This window comes from Coturnix japonica, chromosome 1, assembly GCF_054131305.1.
Source record: "Coturnix japonica strain WE chromosome 1, WE-NBRP24, whole genome shotgun sequence".
In the NCBI taxonomy this organism is placed as follows: domain Eukaryota; kingdom Metazoa; phylum Chordata; class Aves; order Galliformes; family Phasianidae; genus Coturnix; species Coturnix japonica.
Genome location: NC_140663.1, coordinates 32,534,674 through 32,559,872, shown reverse-complemented (window position 1 = coordinate 32,559,872; position 25,199 = coordinate 32,534,674). Strand labels below are relative to the sequence as shown.

The 25,199-nt window shown below is 38.0% G+C and overlaps 1 protein-coding gene across 2 annotated transcripts in view; it reads right to left on the bottom strand.

Annotated features, from left to right (window-relative positions):
- Positions 1-25,199, bottom strand: part of LGR5 (leucine rich repeat containing G protein-coupled receptor 5) — a 78,778-nt gene that overhangs the window by 18,864 nt on the left and 34,715 nt on the right. For both annotated transcript variants that reach the window (XM_015855892.2, XM_085536875.1), the window contains exons 3-7: positions 16,208-16,279; positions 14,528-14,599; positions 5,782-5,997; positions 2,565-2,636; positions 397-465 (exon numbers count right to left, since the gene is read on the bottom strand). In XM_015855892.2, the coding sequence (XP_015711378.2) occupies positions 397-465; positions 2,565-2,636; positions 5,782-5,997; positions 14,528-14,599; positions 16,208-16,279 (501 nt within the window). The remainder of the gene's footprint in view (positions 1-396; positions 466-2,564; positions 2,637-5,781; positions 5,998-14,527; positions 14,600-16,207; positions 16,280-25,199) is intronic.

The window sequence follows — 25,199 nt, the reverse complement described above, 5'->3', positions numbered from 1 at the left end:
ATGCTTTAATTTAGTGGGGGAGAAGGGATGGGAGGAAACATTTAAACTTGATTAGCCAGTAAGAGGGCCGTGTTTTTCCTTAGTCCAGAAGACTGTGATATTTTGGACTGCTTGGAAAGAACAACTGTTGTGTTTGGGACTCAAAACAAATTAGCTGGGTTCCAACGATGAAGTTCATGAAAAAAAATCACTACACTATGCAGTATAAAAGTCATCAGAACTTGAATGCCCTAAACTGCATGTTGAAAATTAACTTTTATACATGTTGGCACATTTATTAGCTTTTCCTAGGATATCAGTTTTTAGGGATTACTGACAAAATCACCAGCATTAAGAAAATAATCAGTCACACAGTAGACAAAACATCCTCCATCCTAATACAAATGCTTGACTTACAGTTCTTTTAGGTTTGTTAGTGTCCTGATAGCAGTGGGGAACTCGTCCAGACTGTTGTAATTTAAATCTCTGTGTGAAAATAGATTGTGTTATTTAGGTTTTGTGTTGCATCAGGAATAACAGAATTATTGGCATTATATCATTTTTCATGCATTGAATGAGTAACGTATAGCCCAAATCCAGGAAACCTTTAAAGTGCATGGATGTTCAGTGAAAAATCTATTTAGGGCACATTCTCATTTCTATTCTTTTATCAAGTGGGAAAACATACAATAAGCCCAAATTTATCATTATCTGTGTTGTTCAATTTAAGCTCTGGCAGTACTCACATGGAAAATGTTTCTAACCATACAAATTGCAAAAGCAGTAGTTTAGCTAGGGTAGTGACCTTTGCATTAAGAACTGCTCATGCTGCAGTGGCAATTAGGCTTCATTATGGTAAAGTGAAGGAACTATAAGCATACTTCTGCCCTGAGCAAGACATGTGCATCCTTTAGTATTCAGGAGACACCTGAAATTAAAATTGAGATGCGCCTGCGTGATGCTCCCTGAGCACTGCTTTGTGAAGAATATGGTCTGAAAAAAACTGAGAAGCAGGCTTATGGAATGGGCAAAACAGAAATCACAGTTTACAATAGATGGAAATTGAAACAGTATTAGGCTGAAGTAATTCAGGCAGGAAACTGCTGTCTGAACTCAACGAGGCTTTCCTTCCTGCTTGTAAATCTCTCTCTCCCGCTCACTGACAGAAAGAGATTACAGACAAGCACAGTTTTGCTTTGCCCTCCAGTGATATGTGATTTCCAGACCTATGCATCAATGCAAACAAATGATCTTAAAGCTGACCTCTGTTGTTTATTCTGAGATCTCTTTATATTATCCTGAAACTATCTTGAAACTGGTCTATACAATATGCAAGTAGTGAGTTTGATGCAAGTGCTACACTTCCCTACTGCAGTGAAGGGACTGCACCTATATTTATTCCCAGGTTCATGATTATACTCTGAGTTTTCATCTCTTTCATACCAGGTGGCTGGGACTGGGTTTGCAATTACTTATTCCATTGTTCTTTTTTTTCACCCCCATTTTTGACTAAGTGCCATGTGAATCTCACTTAAAAAAATACAACAAGCTTACATTTTCCCTCTCTCTTTCCTGTCCCCCCTTTCCGGAGCTACACTAAGGGACTTCCTTTCAACTCACAGCAGACTCAAAGTCAAAACTGTAAAACTACATTTCAGTTTGAAAGGATCAATGCAACTCAAACTGGGGAATGAAAAGGAAGAAAAAAAAGCTCAAGATTTCTTGCTATCTGATCTTACTGAAAAATGAATGTGAGCAGTACATACATCTGTGGATGAGAAAGAAAATAGTTACTTTCAGACTAGCATTATTCGGATTTGATATTTTGTCCTTGCTCCTCAAATCTCCATCCTCTGCCTTCTAAGATCTCTGAGAAGGATTTAGCTGACTGTGGCAGGTGTCAGAGCAGATGTGCAAGGTTTTACCTTTCCTGCTGCGTTTCTGGGTTCTATTGCTTACTCTAGCAGATATGAACAGAACTTTGACAAAAACTTGAGGCAGTTTGAATCTTCATCAGTGCTATTCTTCAGCAAAGCTCTTTAAAGGCAAAATCTTGGATTCAACTGAGTTATCTCTTTCCTTGTAAAATGTACATGATTTGGGTATTTGGCACTTTCCCTTTTTCCAGGATAAAAATAAGAAAATTATTTGATTTCACAGCTCTCTTTTATGGCAAGACAATATCTTGGTGGTAAATCTTTTCACCCTAACAGTTTCCCAATCTAGTCATTAGGTTTATTGATTAAACAAGACAAATAAATAGTACTAAACTAGGCAAACACAACTGCTTGTGAATAGCCACTTCTTTTTCAATGCCCAGTACAGTTCTCAAATGTCCTTTAAACAATTTATCAATGGATGATGCTTATTAAAAAGTCAAGCTATTTTTATAGTCAAAAATAGGATTTGCCACATAGAGTCATTGTAAACTATCACTTAGATCCAGTAGTGATTAGGCAAGCCAAAAAACACATTTAGCTCTTAGGCTATTTTTATTCTTTCAGAATATTAATGAAAACACTGGAGGGAAAAAAAAAAAAAAGAAGAAAAAAAAAAAAAAGGAAACAAATAAGAGGTCAACTCACAAAGTCTCCAGGCTGTGGAGCCCATCAAAGCATTTCTTTCCCAGGGAGTAGATTCTATTGTTATGGAGATGTCTGCAGGGGAACATTAAGCGCACAGTCAGGAAAGCACATTGCCCACGGTGGACTCAAGCAAAACATTTTGATGCTTAAATCAAAATAAACTTATTTTCAGGCATGCACCAATTATATGCAAGTCATGCTTTCGCAAGAGTGTGTAGAGGAGGCACTTTCATTGCCCTCCCTGCTTTCTCCTGACATCACTCCACCAGTGTGGCATTCAATTTGTTTCCATAGAAGGGATTTGTTTTACAACCATCTACATGGCTTAAAAAGGGCACAACCTGGAATTCTAGGGTGGGTTTTAAGCATTAAGTGTTGTGAAATTTTATATATACTCTCACACATTATTACTTAACATGTTGCCTTTAGAACTGTGGGAGGTGTTTACTTAGATGATGTATACTCAGAGGCTGTTAGAGGGGATGGCACAGAATAGCAGGTGAACAGAAGGCTAATAAGTCAGAAACAGCCATTAGCCTTGCAGAATGAAAGAAGACACAAAGCCATAAGACAAGGAGTCATAGCTTCAATGAGATGAGTAAACTAATCAATTTTTAGAGTGCTATAATTTGCTCTCCTTTGAGACTGTAAACACCTGTAGGTCAACACCTACTTCTCAAATGTTCAGCCACCATTAGTAACTGCTGCTTGTTTCATTTCAGTCAAACCCTCCCAAGTGAAGGATCATAATGCTACCTACTTCTAAGATTTTTATACTGACACAGAAAAAATCAATCTGCATTAATCTCATTAATGGGAGTAGGTACAACTTAGTGCTATTTAAGCTGGCTTTTGAAGAAGATGCATTTTTCCCAGTAGACTTTTATTTTATTCTTCACACTTCACTCTCATAGTGGAGGAAAACTATGGGAGTAACACTTCAAAAGAAAAGATGGGTTGTGATTGAGGAGCTGCCAGTTACATACCCTTTAATGCTCCATTCTGCTCTAAAAATAATTCTAAACATCACAGAACATAGAGACATTGAGTATCTCTGTCCATAAAAACCACGGTTCCGAATGGCAAAATACAAATGTTTTGTAGGTTTCCCCCCTCCCTAGGAAAAAAAATTAATCATTTTTTAAAATGGCTACATTTTAAATGTCCTGTTCGATTTAGCATGAAGAATGTCTACAAATTCCAATTCAGTTGGATTGCTAGTGAAGGAGCTTCAGACCTCTGCCAGCTGAACATACATATTCACACAGAGCTGTAAATTTGCCAGACTGAATAGAGTAGAAAACAAAAGAAAGCAGAACCACACACAAATATTTTTATGAGCCAAAAATCACAGAATCATAGAATCACAGAAAGCTTAGAATTGGAAGGGACGTTTAAAGGCCATCTAGTCCCGCTCCTATGCAATGAACAGGGACAACACAGCTAGATCAGGCTGCTCAGAGCCTGATCCAGCCTTGCCTTGAAAGTCTCCAGGGATGAGGCATCAACTCCCTCTCTAGGTAACCTCACCACTCTCACTGTAAAAGCCTTCTTCCTTGTGTCCAACCTAAATCTACCCCATTTGAGCCTGAAACCATTTCCCCTCATTCTCTCACCACAGACCCTTCTAAAGAGTCTGTCCCCTTCTTTCCTGCAGCTTCCCTTCAGGTACTGAAAGGTTGCTCTCAGGTCACCTTGCAGCCTTCTCTTCTTCAGGCTGAAAAGCCCCAGCTCAGTATCAGATGTTGCAGATAATGAGGAATAGTTTAATTATTAAACAACATGAAACCAGAAGACCAGAAGTAAGCAAGCCAGATCTAAAATATGGGAACCTAAGTGAGCAGAAGCAATCAGGGGATAAAAGGTCATTTTCTCCTGGCTTTCTTCTATGCTCTCCTATCTCTGCATATCTGGTATGGATCTAGAAAATGACATTCAAGACATTCTCTACCTTCTCAGCATTACTGAGATGCTTAGAAGCTTGGTTAAATAACAAGCCTATCTACTCCTCTATCCACTTTAAATGGAATGAGACTTATACTCAATGTAAACATAGGCCAAGGATTGTGTACTAACTACAAGGCAGATACTGCATACCTATAATTGGTACTCTATACATTTAAATGAATATATTAAGCACTAGGCAGAGACAGTGACTACAATACTCAGTAAAGAACCTTGAAATGTGCCAGGTTCAGTGTTTACAGTAGGGTTAAAATATGCTAAAATATGCTAAATCTCTTACAGACTACAGTTTCTACTAGCTTTTAAGTCTTGACTATATTATTTTCTCCTTAATAATACTAACATTTTCCAAAGGATCCTGAAATAACTTCTCCTCCTCAGTTTCCTCTTTAGTTTATCCAGCCTTTCTAGATTTTTTTTTCCACTTAGTTCACTCCCAGAAGACAAAACTGAAACCACGTTCCACAGTATTCCTTCCAGATTTCAGTGTCGGTTTTGCATCTGATTCATTTACTCGTACTGGTGTGTAAGCAAATCAAAATATAGAGCAACATATACTGCCCATGAAGTAGAACTATACATAGGTCTGAAGAAGAAACTATACATAATTTCTAACTGGGCATCATTCTTTCCAAGTCACTCAGAAAGCTTTCAGTTCATTTCCTTTTTCTAATCTTTCTCCATGCAGTACTGCCTTAGAAAGCATACAGTTCACCTATTCCTGTGACTTTTGCTGACCAGATATGGTGACTATATAAAAATTCCCTTACATAGCTTATACTGGAGACAAAACTTCTAAGCTAGACCAATCAAGCACTTTAGCAAATGTGACTTTAAGATGATGTGGAGATTCTGTTTCTCTGAGATAATAATAATAATTAAAAAAAAACATTTATAATACTTATACAAACAAACAAAAAATATTTTGTATTTAAAAAATAACATTTTCCATAACAACAAGGACTGAACACATACAGAGCATCATCACTAGGCCTAGTGCAAAAGTAGAAGGGAACTACAGCTTTGTAGTCCAAGATAACGTAAGTTTAATATCAGCACTGACAGAAAAAACAGAGGCTTAGCTAATCCATGTATACAGATATTTATCTCTCATTTACTACTTGGGAGAAACTAGGGTTGTCTCAAGTAACATCTAAATTAAACATTGTATCTTCAAGTAATTAATCACAAGGAGGTCAAAGCCCTGCAAAGAAGCAAAGATTCTGGCTAAAAAGCAATTGATAGAACTTACAGTACTACCAAACTGGAGAGGTTTCCAAAAGCATAGTCCGGTATGTAATGAATTTTATTCAGTGCCAGTGTCATTGCCTGAAGTGCTGGTAAACTTCTAAAAGCTTGGATGGGTATTTCTGTCAAAGAATTATCGTCTAGCCACAGGTGTCTGAGGGAGACCAAACCATTGAAGCAGTTGGGGGGCACATAGTTGATGTGGTTGGCATCCAGGCGTCTAGAAGAAAAAGAAATAAAGGAAACTGATTCTGAGAAAAGAACAGTGGACTTCCACAAGAAACTATCATCAAGAACACAACAAGGATAGGCAGCATCTGTCACATAAATTTTTCACTTCCCGGAGATTCTATATTCCCATCTTGTTTGCTACATTATCTCTGGGACCTCACATGGTGTTCACAGATCTCCTAGGCAGCTGGCTCACTGCTCACAGCTCTGCTTTGGGGTCATTGGTTCACTGAGAGCATAGACTAATCACTTTTGAACAGAGCCTCTCTATGGACCGGTCACAAATTTGCTTACTTTCCCAATTATTTGAAAGTATGAAATAAAGAAGTATAAGAAACTCAGCATGATGGTCTCTTTCAGAATCTATAAATCACTGACTTGTGGTGCTGAAAGCTGTTTTGAGTTTCCAGATGCTACCCATCCATTTTAAGAGCTAAAAATAAAAATCATTTCTGGGTTTCCGCTCATGTTTTACTCCTTAAGAGCTGAACAGTCCAATTATTCTAATGAGCAACGAACATTAAAAGTAGAGCAAAATGGTTTTATACAGAGATTAGTGTTGCTAATGCAGTTGATTCGCTTTGAAGTTACTTGATGCACTTCAGCTGCCGCAGAGCCAATAGAGGGAGCTCAACTACATTGCACCTTTCCAGAGCGGCAGGTGATACCTTGCTTTCACACTTCTGCAAGTAAGGATTAAATCTACTTAACTTTCTGCAGATATGGAACTAGAAATACTATGTCACAGAAGCCAATCTCTAAAACTTTTCTTGCAGATGTCTGTTCAGAAGAGTACAGAGATGAAATAAAACCAAATTTAAATAGAAGTTTTGAAAACACCATAAAACAAATAGACATATCCAAGGTACAAATCAGTAATTCTGTACAACCTAAATTCGTTTCGCTTGAGAGAAATGTAATACACTCTGTGATGGGCATGATAATCTCTTTATTTAAAGCTGCTTCCTCATTTACAGCCATGTAAAACGTCAGGTCCATTCTATCTCCTGCTCTGTGCTCCTTCTACCTTCTGCATGAGAACAAATAATGAATGCGAAGGCTTCGTGCCAGGCTGGCAAATAACTGAGACAAGGTCAGTTGGAACAAATTTATAAAGTTCAGTGTCAAAGCCCCTGTACAATTAAATTTTCAATATAATAACTGACATGGCAGGCAGCAGAGACAGAACCTTCAAAATAACTCAAGGGTCGGTCAACAAATGGGTGAGGCTGGAAGTGTTTAGAAATAGTCATGCTGTACCTCCCCCATTCCCAAGGCAACAACCGTGCCATGCCTATGTTTTCAAATAAGGTATAATTTGAATGAGTGGATGAGGTTTCTTTGTGTTTGGTCAGAAGTAAATTTCTTCCCTGTGTGATGCTGGTATGTAAACTAAGAACTTACAGTTGTATTAGTTTGACAGTTACACTGATTAAAGAATGGAGGCTTTATTCAACCTAAATGTGTTACTGTGTGACAGTCAGCTTCTTGCTCAGTGCCAAGGCTGACTGTGCAGCTCTGACCGCCCAGAGGAGGAGAGACTCCAGAGGAGTTACTCACAGAACTCCTGCTCGCGTGGCAAAGCCAGAAGTCAGCTGTTTGTGTGATCCTGTGGCTGCAGAGGAAGTATTTCTGCTGTCCTCAGAGAGGTCAGGGTTTCTACCTTACCAACGTTCAGCAGCAAATCAAAGAACCAATTCTGTTTATTACTTAAGTTTCCAAATATAAACACACTACTACTATGTAAACAAAATAGACAACATAGGACTGCTGTAATATAAATGAGATTCTAGGTAGCTGGCTTATTCCTTAAATAAACTTTGTAAGAAAAAATTGAAACTATAATGATTTGTACTGCAAGTCCTATTGCTGGATTTTATACCCTACCAGTTCTCATAAGCACTGCCTCAAGTGCTCTTTTGTTATCTAATCTTTTTAGAATTTCCAAGTACCATTTTCCCCTCTTGCAGATAATGAAACATTTCTGTAGTGGTTATGTTTCCTGTCATGCTGTAGGTAATGCACACTGATGTATAAAGCATTGATCAAAATCGTTGTTTTCAGCCAATTGTTTTACATACGTTGATCAAAGTTTTGGCACTTTCAAAAGTAAACCCATTAACTCACAAACATGACCCTATTTATAACTGAAAATATATAGATAACGTGGTGAGTTTGAAAGCTGCTATTATATTCCAGAGAAAGCCAATTTAGGGAAAAGGAAAAGCTTGATCTCTTCTGATAGGCGGCATGTAAATAAAGTAGACAGTACAAAATTCACCATGAGCTCACTTAAAATGTCCAAACCTTTCAATGAAAATGCTTGAGCTATGTGGACTGTATCCCACCGGTGTTTCCTGTGGCATGCTGTGAATGCTAGGACCATATCCGTTATAAATGATGAAAAGATATTATTCATATAGGATTGAAAGCATGACTAATTTGCTGTTACTCTAAAGAGGGTGAAGGCAGATTTTTTTTTAAAGTTTTGGTTCATATTTTTGGGTCAATTCAATACAGACACCCACTTTATGCCATTGTTATGTCTCCACATGAATAGATACATTTTTCCTTTCTCCGAGTTTTATCCCAAAAGTAAGCCCAGGTACAACCTAGTGAAATACCTAGTGCCCAGGAAGATACTTAAAGTCTTGTTAGTGAGTCTTTCTCCTTCATTTAAGGTTAAGTCAAATGCTAGGTTCCACATCACACAGACATTGCTGAAGGCATGGAGCCATGATGAATGAGGACTGGGGAGAGGGCAGATCTGGGGTGATATCACAGGTCAGACTGTGGTGACATAGACCCTCTCATGGGTTTGTTCACAGTAGTTAGGCTAAGGCCACAAGGAATGGCAAGAGTGACATCAGAACTGGCTTTGAAAAGTGAATGCAATGAAAATAAAGCTGGCTACTGTAAGCAAGGTTTCTCCAACATGTCCCTTTAAGCAGGATACCCCCCTTCAATCCTCAGGGGAAAATGCTAGGACTATTGTGAAAGCTTAATTACAATGCGCCAGCACAGCAGTTCCCACAGATTTCAGCCCTTGTATGAGCTTGTATAAGACTGATACAAGAAACCCTGCACACCAATGGCAAGACTGAAAGGAAAAAAGTCACAAGTTATCGTTTAGGAACATTTGTTTCTGCCCTGCTGCTTAGTTAAACTCCACCTGCACGTAAAACATGAGAAGATCTCAACAACTCTGAGAGTTTTGATCCTTAGCACTGTATATCCAAATATATTTTGTTCAGATGTATCCTGGATGGTATGTCAGGACACTAGCATGTCGTATATAGCACAAATATCTAGTTCCAAAACTATTTTCATATTGAAACTGGCCTCAAAGCCCCAAAAGTGGGAAGAAGTGGGGCCAGCAGGAATTGTTGGGTCATGCTAGGAGCCTGGCTGCAGAACAGAGGTCCAAGACCAGACATCTTGTGTGTCTGGGAATGCTGCCAGTAACCTCTGCTGGCCTCCCAGAGCAGGTGGCTGCATGCAGGATGCTGACAGGATGGCCCAGGCCTGTAGGAGCTGCCAAGTGGCCCCAGGTAGCCGCTCAGCCAAACCCCATCTGCCAGCAGTCAGAAGTGAGCCAAGGACTCCACTCACAGGACAGCAGGGCAGATGGTCATGACCAGTGCTTTGGAGCAGTCCTATGCCTTGTTTGCCCTGCTAGACTGGCTCCAGAAATACTATTTCACCACATGATGCCCACGTGGACCTTCGTGTGTATATGATTTGAACCTCACATGGCTGATCACTTCAGCACTCAGCTGTCTTCTCCTCCCACAGGCAGTGTATGTCCTGGTAGGATTCAGCCACACAGAAAGATTTCTCATTAGCAGTTCTGAGGTTGGGAAATGCATCTCTTTACAGGTGTGATTAAAAAACAAACAAACAAAAAAAACAACAGTGCTCATTTAAGAGATTGTTCAGCAGACAGAAAGGAGTCGGACACTGAGTAGCTTCTACTGGATGCAAGAAAATACCACTCAGCAGCCTGGAACTGCGGACCCAGTTTCAATAATCGTACCCCACTTGGAAAGCAATCTGAACCTGCAGCTGGTTGTGCAGGGACTGGACTCAAATATTAGCACAAACAGTTTGGGGATCCTTGCATGTCTGTCCCCCTCTTGGCTGTTTATCAATCTGGAAAAGCATGTGACTGAGAAGGGTGCTCTGACACTGCCCTGGTACTTCATGATTCAGTCCCTCTTTCATTATCTAGTGCCCTAGGGTTCTAGAAGCTCACGTAGATAAAACATGAAGTAAAATGCGACTGCAGCTGTGAGTTTTGAGATATCTTTGTGTATGTGTACAGTTGTATGCACGAGTACATACTACCTTGATTCAAACTGTGGGAAATTCCTCCTTAGGGAGGTAGAGGGTAATAGTTGAGGTACTGGGTTTCCTAAGAAGGATAAAGCCTTCTGTGGGCTTCATTATCATTGGGTGTGACACGAAAAACCACAGCTGAAGCTCCTGTCTTTTCATGAAAATAGGTCTCCTGGGAGAATGTGATTTCATCAAAGTTGGTCAGTCTTTTAACTAAAAATCAGGATCATTAACACAAGCATCATGCTAGAAAAAAAACCACCCTGTTTATAATGTTAATACTTCTGGAAAAAAGGCTTGTTTGTTTCAAGGCTAACTGGAGGCATCTCAGAACTCTGTACCATCAAAGTCTTTAACTCCTTTTTTAGAATAAGAACTCCTTTTGAAATGTCAAATATTTAGAGAGGCAGGTAGAAAGAGATGAAAAGTCCATTTTCTGACCTGTTCCAGCCATGCATATTTCTAAGAACACCTGAGATGATTCCTAGCTTATCTTTCATGTAAAAATGCATCACCATCAAGTGGTCTGCACATATCAACGCATCTTAAAAAACAACTGAAGTGTTTAGCATGAACAGTGACATAATACTTGATCTATTCTTGATCATCATTTCTCTCTGAAAATGCAATAGGAAAAGCTTCTTATTAACAAACAATGATTTCTAAAAAAGAAAATAAACTGAATTAATCTGTGGCATTCAATACAAGATGTTGTATTACAATAGTCCCAATAGAAGAGCAGCAGAAGCTTCACTTCTCCATCAGCCGTGCCAATTAGACTTGCCTCCTTTACATTCTAAAATTTGCAAGTGAAAATCTGCAACTTATCAGTTGCTAATAACATTTGTTTTAACATGCTCAGGGAACAAATCTTAAAAAAATAATTTGTGCATCATTACTTGTTTTACCAATCCCCTCCTGTTCACAAAATACTGAAAAGCCAATTCTGGTACATAAGTGATCTCACTAAAAATAATAATAATAATAAATAGATCTATTTAAACAAGTACTTAAATTCAGTGAAAACAGCTGGTCAGAATGCAAGGTGATAATTAATAGCTGTGTTACAAAAATAAGTCAGTAGACCTACATAGGCGGCTTCTGGATTACACAGATATGTTCAAAATTATTAAAAGCCTTCTTGATTTAAAAGCAGAGTGGAGATATTGGAGCTTTGGGAAATATAAAATCCAGAGACCGTCTGCTTACTGTCAGTTCTACAGAAATGCGAATAACAAGGGAGACAGCATCCAACTGACACTTCAAACCCCGCTGCCAAGATGTAAGTTGTGACAGCAGTCATTGTGTGTTGGCTGTTTTCAGTCATGGAATTTGAGAACTTACTTTTCTCTTCTTGGCTTAGCAGAAGCAAACATCACCTGAATTGTTCAGGCTAGTAAACCAGTAACCATCTGTATTCATGACAAATTTCAAAAGGAAATTATAGCCCACAGAACATGCTGAACATGGAGATAAACACAGCTGTGGACCAGCATAATAAAATGAGAGGCATTACTTTCAGAGCAGCCTTTGTATACATCTAATGAGCGTACACACACAATTACATACATACTTATATAAAGATGATTTTACCATAATCCTCTTCACATTAATTGAGGTATCAAGGTGGTTAGTATGCATTGCCTCTCTACATGACTGCCCTTCTTGGGTGAACACAAAAGGCAGTTCTAAGCCCTGTCATCAGATTTCAGTTTTTTGCAGCTATGCTAACCTAAAGAAAAGGGTTAATGAGGCTTTTGAAAACCATGCCACCTGTTTAGTTAAACATAATAAACACAAGAAGTTGTTATCTTATAGAACTTGCCTTTGTGAAGGCTTTTAACCTCTTAATTACACTCTTGAAAAGACTGCTGCTATTTCAAAGGTTTCAAGAAATACTTCCTATTGTAAATCAGAAACCGATGCAAGAACCACCTTGTGAGCAGAAAATTCCTAGACTGTAAGAAACAAGAAATTGAATCTATGCACACCTTTATCTGACAAGCACAACCCAGTTTAAGCAAACAAAAGAATAATAGTTTTCTTTCCCTCAAAGAGGTCTCTTTTGCCAGTGATCGTCTTTCAGCTGATAGTAGCTGTTCTGTACAAACCCGTATCTTTCCATCTTAGGACTGCCTCGCAGCTGTCTGAAAGTTTCTGCTGATCACCCCTATTCTCTTGTCTGTCTCAGTTTTGTCACAAAATATCAGTCCTTCACACAGACTACACACTGCAACTATGTTTGGTTCTCTTCTTTAGCTTCTTCACCTATGGAAAAGAATATCTGCAAACAAGAATGAGCGAGACTGTCATTTTGTTTAGAAACTGTGCTGGAAATTCAACAGTCTCTTTCAGAGCAACAAAGGAACCCTTGTTTGCTTGGCTTATCGTGTTTTGGTCCAGAATGTGTATAGAATGATGTGATCTCAGCAATATTTTCTTTTTTGTTTGTTTAGCAGAAAGAAAATCTAATATAGTCAGTAGAGCAGCATTTTCTCATGACTTTTTTCTTTTTTTTTCAGAAGATCAAAGGAAAGAACTGTAACCTCAAAAGTATATGGCTAAGATATTTCAGTCTGCCTGGTCAATAAAGAAAAAAAAGGTACAGACCAAATAACAATTTAGAAGATAATTAATTCTTAAGGCTCTTTTAGCTTTCCAAACCTTAACGAATGCTTTGTATATTAAGGAGGTAAGTATTCAAGACAGACATAAGAACCTGGAAGCTAAGGTAGTATAACATGTGCCTGTATATGGGTAATTTATACACTAATGACAAAAATTTGCTAGAAATTGATTCATTATTTGGGCCTTCAAATTTCATCTGAATTGAATGTGTGCAAAAGATGTGAATTTTCTGGTAGAACACACAAAAAAAATAAGAGAACATCTATAGCACAGTATGCTTCCCAATCAATAGATCTCAGCTCTAACCAGATTAGATAGATTGGTATATATGCTGCTCTTGTCACTATTAAGATTTTTACCAATGATGTCAGTAATCACTGCACACTGCAGCAACAGTTTTTGCAATACTCACTTGAACTTCTCTAATGATTTTCACATTAGAAACTTGAAAATAATGTTAATTAATAGTAATTCTGTAAAAATATATGGTGACCAACTAAAGCACAGATTCCACTGGATATAGGACACAGGTACATAAAATCTAGGGTACCTCAATAAGGAACAGCTGTTTATACCTTCTCGAGCCTGCACCTATTAGCATCTATTACCATCAAATGTGATAGTAAATTCCAAGCAAATACAAAGAGGTACCTCATCAGAGAGTGAGCTGATCAGCAGATATGCTGCTATGGAAAATAATGGGTGTTGCATTAGCTCAAACAGCAATTGTACAAGCTCACAGAAGAAAATCCTCTAAGAGCTATCAAGTTCAAAGAAGCCGCTCAGCCAGTCCTTGAGCACCAAGCTTTGGCAGTTGGGACAGTTTACCAAGGGAGTATTATTTTATTTTTCACCTGACCTTTTAGTTTTCCTTCACTATCTACTATAGAAGGTCTACTAGGGCTAGATCAGCTTTTAGCATGATGTGGTACAGCCATTGTTAAGTCCTGAGGCAGAAGCACATCAAAATAATTTCATTCATGCCATGAAGCAGCCAATCCTCACTCCTAGTCTAGGAAATCTGGCAGGAGTTCTGTTAAAACTAAAGCTTGTGGACTGAGTCAGCACAACCCAGTCAAGAACTATAAATATGGAGACCTACCTGTAGCACAGAATATAATTGTGCCCTCTAGTACAGTTTGTTTCAAGACCTAATAGTATTTTCCATATTGTTTAAAAAGAAAAAAATAAATGGGGAAAAAAAATATTCAAGGGTGTTATTTGGGATTCCTTCTTTTCCCTTGTAAAGAGCTGTAACAAGAAATCATGGGAAAGACCGAGGCCTTGGGGACCATATTCTTCTTTACTGACAGAATGTATTGCAAAGCAAGGAATGTCTTCTCAGGTGGTAAACTGGTTTATAACACAGCAAAGAAGCTGCCAGTGTCACTAAATTACTAGAACGAAATCAGTCACTTTTGATTTTTAACTGAGAGTAAACTTCTCTTGAAAAGCATTTCAGAGAGATTTAAAAGAAGAGACAGGTTCAAGACATTATTGAGAGATACAACAGGTAAGTAATAGGCTAATGTTGATTTACCAAATATACTTACAGAGACTGCAGACTGCGCAAGTTCTGGAGTGCTTCAGTAGGAACCTGGCGTAGTTGGTTATTCTGCAGCATTCTACATTTTGAGTAACACACACATACACAAAAAAACACCAAAACAACAGAATCAACACAGTGAAGGTATTTTTTCTACTGCAAATTTTCTTCTGAGCTTACCTTCTTTCTACTGGTTTTAGTTCAAGATAACAAGCAAAGAAACAGTCTACACAGATGCTCCATTCCCCTCGTTCCTTTCAAAATACTCATTCTCTTCTAAGCAAACAATTACATGCAGTACATTAGCTCTGTTGACACACCAGCTTTAAGCAGGATTTTCAGAGCAGGTGAGGAAGTTAATAGATGAAACCTTACTTGCTTTTGATAGAGCCTGAGCTCCTAATTGCCTTCAGTGATCCTGGAATTGTCATCCACATGTACTGATTTCTTTTTCCTTCAGCAGCATTTCTGTTTCTTATTCTGTTAAAGTTCTGAAGGACCAACTCTTGAAATTCTCACTAAAGAAAAAGCTATTATTGCCAACACCACTTTTAACTGTATGAGCAGTTCATGGTTTGGTTTGTATGAATTTGTCTCAGTGAGAACTGCTGAAAATTTCACAGTGAAATCAGTTTTCTCAGAAGGCAGTTTGTTAGCAATCACCTGGTAAATTTATTTTCTGAAGCTGTCATATAATTCAGCTTGCAAAGACAGAAAAATCCTTTTAAATTCCAGGATAAACTTTTCTTACCTTAGAATACATTTTCATTCAAACTGCCTAACATCCTTGTTTAGACCAAGTCCTCCATATACAAAAGGATTCTATCTGGGTAATAGTGGAAAGTACATGTCTTCAAAACGAGGTATACTTAATGGGGCATTGTAAATGAAATCCTTTTTGGCAGGCCTGAAGCTCCTTAGGCCAACAAGAGCTACAGCTGCCCAACTTAAGAGTAGATGGACTGGGTAGCTCTTTGTACTTCTTTCCCACCTAATATCTTTGCAGGAAAGCTCAGTATGCTTTTATAGTAGCATCTGGCTTAGCTTGACTCTGCCTAAGAGGTTGGCATTCTTGCAAATAAAATAATTCCTCTGAACTGAAAGAAAAGATCCCCTTTTACAGATATACAGTAACTTTTTGCCTGCTAATAGTTTTAGTAACTGTACATATGATTTCATTGATTCATTTTAGTCATTTTCTTAATGACTTATCTTAATTAGATTACAAAAAACAAGATACAAAATAAGAACTAGATTTTAAGTTGCACCATGTTCTACAATGATTTCCCTCCCATCCCTCAAGAAAAGGAAAAGGCAATATACCCCCACTTTTGTGTGATCATGAAAAGTCCAAAGGTTTTTAGTCCTGAATCCAGAACTTTTGAGACAATTAAAGAAACTATGAACTGAACCAATTTTTACCTTTGATATTGTACAGAGACATCTACTTGATGAGCAAGTTGTTTTTAGAATGCGATTAATGCTTTCCAACCTTTGTGTTTAGGATATTTTCTATATGAAAAAACAAAGATTTAATGATGTTCATATGTATCTTCACTTTGGCTGAATTGTTCAAAATGAGCTGATCAAAATATGTAATTTACTTGATCAAAACTTCACTGGTTAATTAGTTCCCTGGAGCATTTAGGAAATCAGAAATATATCAAACAACACACAGTTTACTTACAGCACTTTAAGACTGAAAAGGCCAGAAAATGCTCCCTTAGGAATGTATGTCAAGCCATTTCCTGCAAGACGTCTGCAAAGTTTGAAAAAGGGAAAGAAAAAAGGAGTGAATACTTCTTGCCTTCATGTGGAATTAATTTGGTTGCTAAAAAGTGTAACACAGCTATGTTTGAAAGACTGATGCCAGAGGTAGTAGTAAAAGAGCCTTGTTTTGTCATTAATATACTTTTAAAAGCAAAATATCAAGAGGAGTCCTTAACTGTATAGTTGATTTACTGACAGCTGGACTGCAGAGACAACATGCAAGTTCATTATAAATCAAGATTATGGTTTAAAACACACATTTAATTCTTTGTAGTTCTCTTTTTAAGCATTAGAACAACCTCAGTAACTAAAATACAGACACACTAACAATAATTAGCATCAGGAGACTTACAGGCATACACTTTTGGCACTGTGTATATATGATGTCTGTGCACATTTAACTCAGCTGTGCATTAGCTCATTTCTATATAGTATCAAAATCTATCCACATAGTAAAGAATAAAGTTCATTTTACAATAACAATGCCCCAAACTTCTCTGCTGGTGGCATCACAGTGTATTTGCTAAAATCTGTGGGCTTTTCCCCCTACTTCTGTTGTACCCATCTTCTGAGAATGCTTCAAAATACTTTTCAGACTGAGGTTAAGTACAACAAATATCTCTGTAAAATACGGCATTCTGATGAAAAAAAATTAAACAATAGAAGAAAGCACTATGTAATATTTGTTCCTATGGAAGAAACTCTTCACAGGTTGCACTGAAAGTAACACCTTCTATTTAGTTCCACAGAAAGTGCTACAGAGAGCACAATAGCACTATTTGATAGAGCAAATTCTCAGCTACAAAACCTTATTTTTCCGCAGAGTTACTAGCATTAGCTGTGCATTTTTACCAGTGATTAATAACTGCCTGCATGCTGTGCTTGTAACTATCTGCACCAGCAGAGATGCCCCACTGTCACTGTTGCCCCTGCTGAAATGCACCACCCACCATCTCACTCTGCTCACAACTGCTGCTTGGTCTCCATAAATGTTCAGCAAGTGGTGAGGAATGTCAGTGGGTACCATTCTTCCTGCATGGAGGAATTCAATGACACCCCTTTGCTCCATATGTACTTCTGTGTCAGATGCCATTGTGTCAGATTGCTGCTCTGCTGCCATCTGTTGCACAGCAACAAAATGTAGTGGAATATTGGTGGAAAGATTCAACCAGTACTGCCATGCCACCAATGTGTACCTCTGATGTCTTGGGACAATATAATAAAGAAGAAGGCACTGCCTTTGGGAGCAGCCCCCCATATTTTTGATGTGAAATGCCATTGATATGTTCTTCAGCAGTGGAACTGCTGAGCATCTTGCATTTACCCTCCTGACTTTGCAGTTCAACAGGTATGTGCCATGATACCTCTTCCAACACTGGAAAACTGACCAGTTGGGCTGAGAGTCAAGTTACTGTGTGTCAGTAGAGCCTTGCTGACTGCTCTCAGATAGCCACAACTGTGGGTTGATATGATTTGATCACCCTACTTGCACACCAAGTGAAGCCAAGTAGAATTACCTGAATCATCAGCTAAGATATTGTAGATCAAAATTGCAGTTAGCATAGGCCAGCTGATGTGGTGACAGAACTGACATTTGATTTGGCATTTGACCCCTTAGGAAAGAATAGAGGATGAATTCCATCAAATGCCTTGAGCTGCCAGAGGGGAACCTATAGCACAGAAGTAGGCACCCGAGTTGCTAATCCTGTTTGTAGAAAGTGCCAGGTGCTTGGAACTGTAATCCCAAAGAGCCAGCACTGACTGTTCTTAAACTTCATCTTCCTTTGAAGCTTAATTCTCCCAAGATAATTACAGGGTCCTGGGCACACCTGTTCTTTAGACTTCTCTTCCATATAGAAAAATATTGGTTACAGTGGAAGAAAACATGACTCTAGATGCCAATTCTGGTGACTACTCAGGCATTTTAAATTTCTGGAAAAGTATCTTCCCTGTGCACACACAATTGCTGACTGGTGTGACCTTGCTCAGTGAGTGAAGTTCTCTTCTGCAGAGCTCACCAAGATAGAGCTGCTGAGCTCATCACTCACATGAGATGCACCAGGGTCTGAGGTTCAGGTATCTGAGACCTGGGTATGTGCACCTGCACTCCTGCAGGCAAATCAGTGAGCAGAATCTGGCACACAGTTGTGTGAAGACAAAGAGGCACTCAATGGCTAACCTGACTTGACTTTAATGTGTGAAGGGCTCCTGCAGCTTCACCTTTCATTCTGGATGGAAAGGACTCACAGTGACTGTTGGGTTGCTACTGGATAAATCAGGCGTGTACTAGAGTAGGCACTGGTTCCTTGAAATCAAATGCTGTTTGTGGATCATAGACCAGCAGAAGTTAGAGATCTCTTTAATGCTGATCCCAGTTTATTATATAGAGTTCTGGAAAGACTACAAAATGTTTAATTCCCTCAGCCTTTTGCACTGTTATTTTGCTGATGTGGCTGAACTCTAGTCTTAGGCTCAAGCAGGCGCTGTCAGGGCACCATCCTGTCTTAAGAGTGTCTGTGTTGCAATAAACTTCACAGTTGCTGCAAAGCAAACTACCAGACACACTACATGTTCATACTGCTTCTCAGAACTGGAATATTCTTTATTTAAAAAGTTAGCTAAGAAAATTAGAGCTCTTTAAGCACTCTGGTATGGTAAGCTTGCTCCTCCCTGTCTTAAATGCAGCACTGTGGTAATGTAATTGGGACACTAACCAGCTTTTTTTTGGTTCGATGTGCAATACTGACTCTTTCTAGCTTAACAACAAGTCTTTCTGTGGTAAGCCTTAATGCTTGGCCATTTTTTAGCATTAATGCTTGGCCATTCTTTTTTATTTTATTTTTTTTTAATGGACAGTCATAATTTTAAAAATGGTTTTATGGAACCTGTAATATATAACTAATAAAGCCAGAAAGAAATACCTATGCACAGAGATATTCATATATATATGGCTAAATGGCTCATGGGCATTCAGCACAGTTTTAATGAGATTATACTGCAGAGAGTTATATTTACTTTTCCACGTAGCTTTTTATCCCTGTTTCCTTCTGTTGTCAGTTGTTGCGAACAAACATTTGTCTTTAGGAGAAAATTTCCCATACTGCAGCCATTTTTACTGTAATGCCCATTTGAACTATCCAGACAACCACAATCATCACAAGAATATTACCCATCTGCATGGCCTCAGCTCCACCATTCAGAGGAATATCTGAAGTTGACAAAAAGCTATAAGCAAAGGATGCTGTTCCTGAGCGATTTGAATGATAGTTGCCCGCACAGTTAAAGCAAGATGTAATTCTTCCCACTATTTTTTTTTTTTTTTGGCCTTTTTTTCAGATTCCAAATCTCATTTTGTATTGTTTCTTTTCCTGTTAGATCACAACTTCTCAATTATAGAATATCAATTAAATGTCTTCTCATTTATTAAAAAGTCCACTTTAGACAGAGGAAGCCACATGTTAATCTTCTATTTCATAAGCAGAGCTTCTGTGTTTAAGCCTTATGAGTTTTTCAAGCCTTGGGTCGTTCTTCTAGCTCTGCTTTGATTATTTTTCAGTTTGGAAAGAGCTCTAACTGATTTTGTAGGCAGTGACTACTACTATTATTTTATACGACGCTCCTCTGCTTATGTAGCAAAGGATCATGTTTATCACATACAGCCCATCATATTTCAGTGGAGGACTAAATCAAATACATCACAAGTGCCAAAATAGATGTATGTCTGTGCGGCTCTCTTACCAAGCTGACAACATCAGAAAAAGCAGACTTCTGGCAACACTTATTTTCTATATAATGATGTTGTCTGACCTCTAGTTACCAAAGTAAATTCTTTCTCATGACATCCTTTTCATGATTTTCCATGGAATCCAAGTCAGGCAAACCACCTATCCATTCCCAGGATGCTCCATGAGACCACTTCTGAGCACTGGCGCAATAGCAGCATCTTCCCAGCCCTTTGGAATTCCCCGGCATTGTGGGATTTGGAAAAAATCAGCAATAATGATTCATTGGGCTCATTGTTTAATTCTTTCAATATTCTTGGATGGAAGTTAGCACACCAGTTCTTTAAGACATACTGCGAAGCTCATTAAATTTGGCTTATTTGTTCCCAACCATTTTAATGCCTTCCTTCTGGATTTCTTTCTTGCTATTGCTGTGTTTTTATTCTCAGTCTTGGCACAGGGGAAAATAAATCCCTCTGTTGAATCTACAGGTATCTGTCAAGCATCTGTCAGGGTTTACTCATCTCCATATCAGGGATTTTGTTTTCCACTACCCTAAGCTATTTCAGGGAAGCTGCCCAGTACTTTTACTGAACTTTGGATGGACTCTGGGTAGTGATTTCAGTCTGGATAGGTAAATATCGCTTTCCCTGAATAGATGAGGATGGACATCCTATCTGTTTCTACAGTTTAGCATTTAGTTAATGATTTTCAAGAGGAGGAATAAACTAGCTTTTTCATAACACTTACATAACCAAATGGCTGGCTTCTACTGTTAGAAGACCACTAAATTTCAGTTTTTAAGAGTAAATTCTTTTCTTTTCCAGCATTTCTGAGACTTATTATTTTAGAAATATCACATTAAGCTAATTTAGGCTCAAAGTTATAATTTCTCTAATTAAAGATAATCAAAAAAGTATTGTCAGCTTTGGATCATATTTCTATATATAAAATAGCTATACTATTTATAACTGTATTTTACTTATGCTGTTTCATTTCTTTTGCTAATTAAGACAGAAATTAATGGCAGCTGGAAAACGTATGGAGATGTATCACTGTATACTTCCCTTGGCACCTGCTATTTGAGACTCTTGAAGACAAGATACTGGGCTACTTTTGGCAGTGGCGTAGGCTGAATTTCTCTACTACTGCATATCTCTTTCTAAAAGATGTAAAATAAATGAGCTGACAGAAAAGCACATTCCCTCTATCTTTTCAAATGGCAGCAATTTATGAAGTATGTTTCAACATAGTTCAGCCCAGCTGGCAATCTCTACTTGGTGTTGGAATTGCTGCAGTGCTTCAGGTCGGGTTCATGGCCTTGTTCAGATCTAAGAAAAGGCATATGTGGTGTCTCCTGTGAGCTCTTTTCATCCGTGCATCCCTTTTGTATATTCTGACCTCTCCTGAAGTAACACAGTCCTGAGAAATGGTCATCCCCAACTCAGGAGAACAATCCTAAAGACAGCACAACTGATAAAACATCCACAGAAATGTCTAAAAAAGATCAGAAAATTCTTGTTTTCCTTCTACTGTTGCTCATGTTTAAAAAGAACAGATTCATTCATCAGAAAGAAGCAGATAGATGTGAAGTTGTGACTGAACACAGTCAAGTATTTCCATTACATTTCTAGAACAAGATTTTTTTTCACTGACTCAAAACTGCTTTGTGCTTGTATGTTTTCTGCCTTGAAAGAAACCTTGCCTGGCACCAAGCCTCTCCTCATTACCTACTGGAAAGGAAGATGAACTCAAAACAAAAAATCTTCTCTATAGCTAATGAACTGTGGTACTTAATAAAGAAAGCTTCTTTTCAGTAGCCACTATAAACTGTTGCAAACATAACCAAGCTACTTCTCACAGTCTACTGCAAGTAGAGACAGTAAGACAGAGGCAGGGACTGATTTCTGTCTTTGTCCAAGGTAAGATCTACTCCAAGAAGTGCTGAACAAGCACCTGTATAGTGCATTTCAAAATCTTGTAGTATCAAAACTGTAGGAAAGATAAGAAAGGAAGATTGTGAAACAGTGTACATTTATATTAATTAACATTTGTGCTGTGTTGTAAGAGGATTAGCACAATAGAGTTTTCTTGAACAAATTACTGTGCAAGTCTTGCAAGGTGCAGAAATGCAGAAGAGTAAATGTTGCTATAGATCTTGGTATGGCACAATATATAGTAGGAATAAGCAGTACTAGAAGAGTAAAGCTCTTCTATTAAGAAATTAGAAATCTCTTCTAATTCTCATACTGAATGAGCACAGTTATGTGCTCCATTATTAAAACTAAAAAAAAAAAAAAAAAAAAAAAAAAAAGCTAAAACATTATTATGCCATAGCATAGAAAATTTCCTTAACATTCATGAAATTTTGGAATGTCTCTTTTATAACGTGGGTACAGATAACTTTACTTTACTTTTGTAATTTGAAACTTATTTCTAAAGACCCAATCCTCCTCTCCAACTTCCATAATTGTTCTCAGTAACTGATAGGTGGTGAAATCTCAGACCCATTGATGTCTGTGAAAAAATTCGTGCTGACATAAGCCGACATTGGATTCATACGTGAATCATGTCCCAATATCACATCTGACAGTGATTCACTTCTCCTAGGAGTATTTTTTGGAGTAACAATGTGGACGCATAAGATGAAAATATATATTTCCATTAGTTTTTTTCCCTAAAAAAGCCTGTTCTGAATATAAAAAATATAGCTCCTGTTCAAGGAAGAATTACTCACTTTAAATTGCTTGCTTCAATTTTGTTTCCTGCCAAACTAACCAAAGACAGACATGTACACAACACATACACTGTATACACCTTTAGTTTATATGAATGTACAGTCAATATATAATATATTTCTACTGTAATAGCTTTCCTCAGTTTCCATATTAATCTATATGTAGATAAAACAAAGTATTTTTACTCATTAAAATAGTTCTGACAAGCTGGATACTCATCAAGAACTTACACAAAGTGAATTAAAATTTGAAATAAGAGTTTGATATGTATTAATGACTATTCTTGGGCCAATGCAACAGAAATTTATGAAATAATTGGTGGGTAATTACTGTGTTAATTATTAATTAATTAATGGATGATATCAGCTTATATTTTTCAGAATGTTTTTGTGGACTTTGTTAGACTAAGAATTTAAATGTTATTGTGTATTTTAATTACCTTTTTATATTTCAATCTGTCATGTTAATTAAAACTGTAATCACAGTAATATAAAAAGTGGGTCAAATGATATAGTAAAAAAATCTGATGATCAGAGAGATCAAAGAAGAAAACATAAAGATGCTTTCCTTAAGAAAGGAGGAGGGAAGTGTGCAAATCATAATTGTGCTGTATATTACATTTATTGCTACTTACAATTTTGTTGGAAATTCGAACACAACACAGTGTGCCCCTGCTTTAGGGCCTAATTGCCTTATAAAACGTGTGTGCCAAATTCTCAGAGGGTGTAAACTGGAATAACTCCAACTGACCTTAAGCAGTTGGAATGAAATCAGTGTGTATTTGATCTTGAGCTGGCTTTCATAACAGAGATCTTAGATTGCTGTCAGTTAAGGATGTGGTCTAAGACTTACTATTTCTCTTTCCACTTATAAAAGGGGAAGATTCTATCTGCTCCTTGCACAATTCAGTATTGTGACCCTACAATTTCTAAGGACAACCGACTGCTCCATTAATGCGGCTGCCTATGGCCTGTGCTAGGAACAAGCTGCTTCGCTCTCAGCATGGCAGAGGCCAGTGTCCTACCAGAGGGCTCCAGCAGTGTCCTTTTACCACATGGCCAGGTACCTGCCCTCTGACTTACAGCACAGTGAACTCTTAGGGTACGTGCCAATATTAGCCAGGAAATCCTGTGTTGATTCACAGGATCAGATTCCAAAGTTACTTGCAGTAAGAGAGAGAATTTCACTTCCACTTTTGAAGAATGCTGTCACCAAACCACTGGTCTCAGAGTAGTCTTAAATTTGTTAAATTTCCTTCCTCTGTGTTACAGTTTTGCAGCAAGATGAAACAACAAGGCCTAGTTTTAGCCTTCAAAGCGTTGCTTACACTTCTGATACTGATTTTGGTTTCATCCCCATAGCGCCAGTGTCGCTGGGATAAATTATCATCATTGATAACAGGAATTGGTTGATTTGCACTGTGAAATGAAGCACCACAATCAACAATCAGTAACAAACTCTCCTCACTGTTTTGTCCTTCCTGTGTCCTTGGCAAAGGACACAAATTGTGCAGTTCCAAATTTTGTTGTTACAGCTTATATCCAAGTAGTACAATGAAGCAATGCTAAAGAACTAAGGAGAAATTACTCCTGTTTGGAAATAATAAAAACAACAACAAACAGACCCAAACTTAAGAATTGTGTTTGTGAGCTTAAAGAGACATAAGTGTAATACAGGCTGAATTCAGTGCCTATAATCCTAAGCAAGTGAAAAATGGAAGTGTGTATCAGAACTGTGCACTGCACTGAAACAAAGCAGTGAACAAACAGGCTGATTTTCCACTGACAAAAAGTAATTTCTGCATACTTGCTGCTGCAGTACATGCAGAATGTGTAAGACTTAAATTAAAACCCTGCCTCAGGATCTATATAAATATAACACATTTAATAAAGCATAGCTTCATCTAAGTTAATTAAGTATAATTTTACTATCTGTATCAATCGCAAAACACAAAAAGCTCTTCCTGTGACTATTTGATAGCATAAACCAGTTCCTACTGAATACTGCTGGTAATAAATTACAAGTTCTAATCAGTACTTGCAAGTTACAAGCTGAAAATTCGCTTTATCTTGCATTCAGTAAGAGCAATGCAGCAGCACTGATAGAGTTTCTTGGCTATCAACATAGAACCTTTATTGTTCTTACTTGCACAAGTCTCCCTATTTTCACTTCTCTTTATCATCTTGTTCCCCTCACCTTCTTCCCTACTGCCCCTTCACACCACACATGCACAGCACTGTCAAGGCTGCTCTCTGAAATTTGTGTTAACATTTCAAGAATAATTGTCAGCACAATCCGTTCTACAAGCAATGCAAGCTGCTCTAATTTAGTAAGGCATTTGCACTATTGTTTTTCTTCTTTTTGTTCCTCATCTTGTCATCACTGATAACAGAGCAAGGGGGGGGGGGTGCCAGGATGACCCAGCCACAGGGAAGTTCTTTGTTGTGCT